General features: G+C 40.6%; 1 protein-coding gene across 1 annotated transcript; it reads right to left on the bottom strand.

The window, feature by feature from the left end:
- On the bottom strand, positions 1-3,453 carry LOC146622710 (uncharacterized). The gene is made up of 4 exons (XM_085364905.1): positions 3,385-3,453; positions 3,227-3,331; positions 2,092-2,202; positions 1-1,203 (listed from the first exon to the last, which is right to left on the bottom strand). Exons 1-4 carry the CDS (start codon positions 3,451-3,453, stop codon positions 1,057-1,059), a joined length of 432 nt encoding a protein of 143 aa, XP_085221031.1. The 3' UTR covers positions 1-1,056.
- Between the last annotated feature and the right edge of the window lie 997 nt (positions 3,454-4,450).

Here is a 4,450-nt window from a genome sequence, read left to right as displayed (position 1 = left end):
TCATTTGAAAAGGGAGACATTACATATGAGTGACCACATCCTGTTGCGTGCAGATGACACGAGTCTGTGTTGCAGGAAATGCTGTAGCTGTGCAGCTCCCTGTGCCAACCTCACAGCGGTTTGTACGCTGCCGCCACCATTTTAATTTCAGAAGAAACTGTGCCAAGAACAATTGATTTTTCTACATGTTAAAATATTCACAGCTTTATTAAGTCAATACGAAAATAAAGTGATACATTCATAAAAACAAAAGGGACTCGTGAGATTTGTTTGGATTAAAGTTCTGCACAACCATGCATTTCAGTAAAGTCTGCACTAAAATTAGTACATCCCAGAAGGAGGGTTCTTAGCCAGGGTGCTAATCAAGGTAGTTGCACACAGGACTTCACAAAGTATTGTTAAAACAGTGAAATCACAACCAGAAAAAAAAAAGTAGAGTTTAGTCCCTTTGCATATCCACTGTAACATGTACATGTTTCTTTAGTTCTGTGCAAATATTCACTTAATCTCAGACACCTGGCAGATACAATTTTATAAACACAGATCAGCCACAACATTCAAACCACTGGCAGGTGAAAGGATTAACATCATTTCGATCATATGTTTACAGTGTTACGTTCTGACTTGGCTCCTAGTTTTAATAACATTGTTGAAGGCCAAACGCGCTACCTCATATTAATGGCACCCCCCCACAGCAGCAGACTCCCCCCAGCAGAGCGATGTGCTCCGACGTGCCGCAAAAACTCTTGGGGACAACTTAACGAACACAAGGTGGAACGAGCATCAGTCACAGAATCCACATCCAGCCACTGTGGTTTCAGCAACATGAGGAGAACCTACCTACAAAACTTTAAAATGTTGTGGCCAATTGGTGTATAGACATCTGTGTATAGACATAGCCCTGTTCACAGGGCTATGCAAGGTTCTTTGGGTCAAAGGAAAAAAATAAAATTTTAAAGCTACATTTTTAAACCCTTTTTCCACATTCTGAGCCTGTCTTCCCTTCATTACCAGGTAAACTTCACTTGCAGTTAGCGTTCCCTTAAAAAGGCCTCTTCAGGGTGCAGGCTGGGCATTCACCTTCTCCGTCATCTGTTTGGCACTGTAGTAAGACAAACTCAGGCCCATGATGGCCAGCATCATGGCTATCTGGTTGACAGTACGGTCTTGTGGCTGCGCCTGCACCTGACCTGCTACTTGCCTCTGCAGAGAAGGGGAAAAGGGTCAGAGAGCAGTGGACAAAAAAACTTCATACTTTAAAAAAAAAAAGCCCAACATCTGCAACTTCAGTTCCACAGCTCTGTGCCATGTGACCCAATGTTCAGAAACGGCGATTAAAAATTTACAAGACTAAGAGATTTTAGTCAAAGAGGAACAAGAAGTAAAAAGGAACTATACCAGGAATGAAAATACTAGGAAGTGATGCCTACATTGGATGGTGTGTACTGTAAACAGCTTCTGAATGTACAGCCACCTCCAAGATCATTTGAATTCCTATACGGCTTTGGAAATTTAAAATTCCCTCACTCGTTAAAAAGAATATACGTGGCAAGATGTGGCCTCCAGTAAGAGGACAAAGCCCACAAATAGCATTTGTTTTCAGAGCTAGCTGTAACTTTTTAGCAGTTCATAGTCATTATCATTTCTGATATAGAAACAAGGCTTTGTTTCCAAATTGGCGCACATAAGCAAACACAAAATGTCCACAGCTAACGAGACGTACGAACTGACACAAGTGACGCGTGGATTATGCCGACCGCGGGTGGAACAAAAGGAGCCGAGAGTATATGGTATCACAATGATTAGTGTCACCCCTAATTACGTTTGTGTTGAAAGCAGATTGTGGGTCACTGAGCCCCTCGTCTAAAGCGAATGTAAATGCTTATGTAAGCATGAAATAAAGACGATATGAATACTGGGTGACCAAAGGGAGGATAAAGGTGAAGTCCCATTAAGCTTGCACAAGAGGGTTTTTGAAAGGATTTAAAAAGCCACATTACTCCTGCAGATGGCTCAGTGGATGGAGATCAGTGTGAAAGCATCTATCAATAATATGTTCATTAATAAAGTGACAGAACATAAAGTTCATACCTGGAGGAGACGGAAGTATCCAGGTGTCAGCCTGCCCAGTCTGATGATCATGTCTGCTAACTGGGTGTGAGGTGGTTTAAAGCTGATGCAAGAGCTGGGCTGGTTCAAGACCTACGGAGAAGTAAATTTGAAATATTAATACATAAAAAACAACAAGAACAGGATTTCCATTTGTGTTTTGAGAGTCTGGGATTAATCGACTTTTAGAAAAGCACGAGATAACCAAAGATCTGAATTTCAAAATGAGATGTAGCTGCCAAAAGATGGAGAGTAGAAGATTGTCTTGCGAAAAAAGCTAAAGCATCTGATCCATGCGTGAGGAAGGTACATCCCCTGCCTGAAGCCACGGTACAAAAAACGTTCATGTGTACAGAGAAGCACTTTCTTTGTGCTTAAATCCATCGTTTCACATCTGGAATCCTTTTTGATTTGCCCTTCTTTTTTTTGCACAGATTTTTTTCATATTTTGCTTTCTACCAGGAATGCCCCTCAGCACCACCTCTTTATTAAATTATGATGTTTGGACCAGAGCAACAGAGCCTCTATTCAAGCTGCATCAGAAACAGACGCAACAAAGAGAAAGACAGTCTCGTTCATTCACATATGGACAATCCCATATGTGACAGATGCGAGGGCTGGTTTAAAACAAACTGGATACTAATAGTCGAACAAAAACATTTAAAAAAATAAATAAAAAATTAAAAAAATTAAAAAAAAACGTAGCTTGAGAAATAAAAATAAAATACACCAGAAAGGGAAAAGACTCTACAAAGTGGAGTAAGGTGTAAGGATATGAGACGGTTAGACATTAGGTCATCTAAAAAAAAAATAAAAAAATCCCACCTCAGCATAATGATGCACAAAAAGGTTCGACTTACAACAAGCAAACCAACAAGTGTTTGCTTCATAAAGAAACAGCAAAGTGACTTTTCTCTGAGATGCATCTGCGCTGCAGGCTGTGGGAATTTTAAGGAAAGGGATTGTGGAGAAGGTAAGACATTCAGTATGTGAAGGATTAATGCGCCAACCTGGTTGGAGTTACACCCCTTGGGAAAGGAAAAAAGGAAAATATAATCCAAGCTTTAAGAGTTGGTCCTTGTGTCTTATAAAAACCCCTTTGGAGGGGGGTTCTCACCTTTCCAAAAAACAACGTCGAGAATCTCACTCCAACTGGCCAGCGGGACCTTCTACTTCTCAGCTTAAAAACCCATAACAGATGCCAAACCGTGATGAACTTGAACTATAGAGAGCTTCTGCACCGCGCTCCGCCTTTTTATACAGCCCCTGCCCAACCAGATCTTCAGGCTCGCCTACGAGCACACGCCCCCTTTCCAACACAGACTCACCGCTGTCACACCGCATTACTCTCAGTGGGTTGCTTTCCCCCAAAAAACCCTCACACACCCCTTCCACAGCCTTTCCAAAACAAGAACTGCCAGACAGGATTAGCTCACTTAGTCAACAAAACGTAAAGAGAATAGTAGCAAATTGAAAGACAGCAAAACAGTTCCATCTCAGAGGTCACATGTTAAAGTTTAGTTTGTTAAATAACCAGCTTGCTGTGGATATTTAATCTCCAATTAGGGCAAATATTAAATGTCATAGACCTCCGGAAGGCCCATCAAGAAGCTCCTAGCAGTGCAGGTTGGAAACTTGGGACATAATTTCCTCTTATTAACGTTTGTTAATTTAAGTGTGTTTTAATTTCCTGCTGTGACTGTTTGCGTTACATAATTTTCTCATTTCACCAAGAACACAGTTGTTTACAATCATGTAGCCTCTGACATGAGAGTACACGACATTAATTTTAAGGGTTTAAATTTCCAGTATTAATTAACCTTTACTTTAACACCTTTCTTAATGACTAATTTCAATCACTGCTGCAATTTCAATTGAGATTTCCAAACTGATCCGATGAGGATATTCTGCTGAATTTCCATTAATTCCCAGGAACTCAAATGTTTGCATCTTGTCATTCACAGACACACACACACTCATATACATGTATTGCTTGTACATGGGAAAGAATCTTAAGACACAAGGAGCTTCCCAGCGTAGATAAGCAGCTGAGTCAGAGTTTAGGAGTGGTTTGCTACATGCACTTCATCTGTGAAGTATTCATGTTTGTTTGAAGTCTTAATGGTTAATAATAGGGTGTTTCCCGGTTTCATGTCACTTCTGACCACGTTTCAAAAATACCAAACAGAATCAGATAGTGACTTTGAGGCATGTTGACACGCGAGTATTTAGTGCATTCATGGACATCCTATCTTGATGTGTTCCCTATTGGCCTCAGTCTAATTAGTAGACCCAAAAAATGCAATACAATGCACAAAAGAAATCTCCCCTTTCGAACAGT

This window comes from Diplotaxodon limnothrissa, linkage group LG11 (genome assembly GCF_057381915.1).
Source record: "Diplotaxodon limnothrissa isolate DT_005_m linkage group LG11, D_limnothrissa_male_GT1.1, whole genome shotgun sequence".
Lineage (NCBI taxonomy): Eukaryota > Metazoa > Chordata > Actinopteri > Cichliformes > Cichlidae > Diplotaxodon > Diplotaxodon limnothrissa.
Note: the sequence above shows the minus strand (reverse complement) of the source record. Positions and strands in the feature narration are given on the sequence as shown.

Bases quoted from the DNA above. Each gene is read 5' to 3' on its own strand.
- LOC146622710 (XM_085364905.1), bottom strand. From the start codon at position 3,453: ATGCGGTGTGACAGCGGTGAGTCTGTGTTGGAAAGGGGGCGTGTGCTC. The intron at 3,332-3,384 runs GTTGGGCAGGGG...AGCTCTCTATAG, and splicing joins TAGGCGAGCCTGAAGATCTG to TTCAAGTTCATCACGGTTTG. The intron at 1,204-2,091 runs GTATGAACTTTA...CCTTCTCTGCAG, and splicing joins GATACTTCCGTCTCCTCCAG to AGGCAAGTAGCAGGTCAGGT.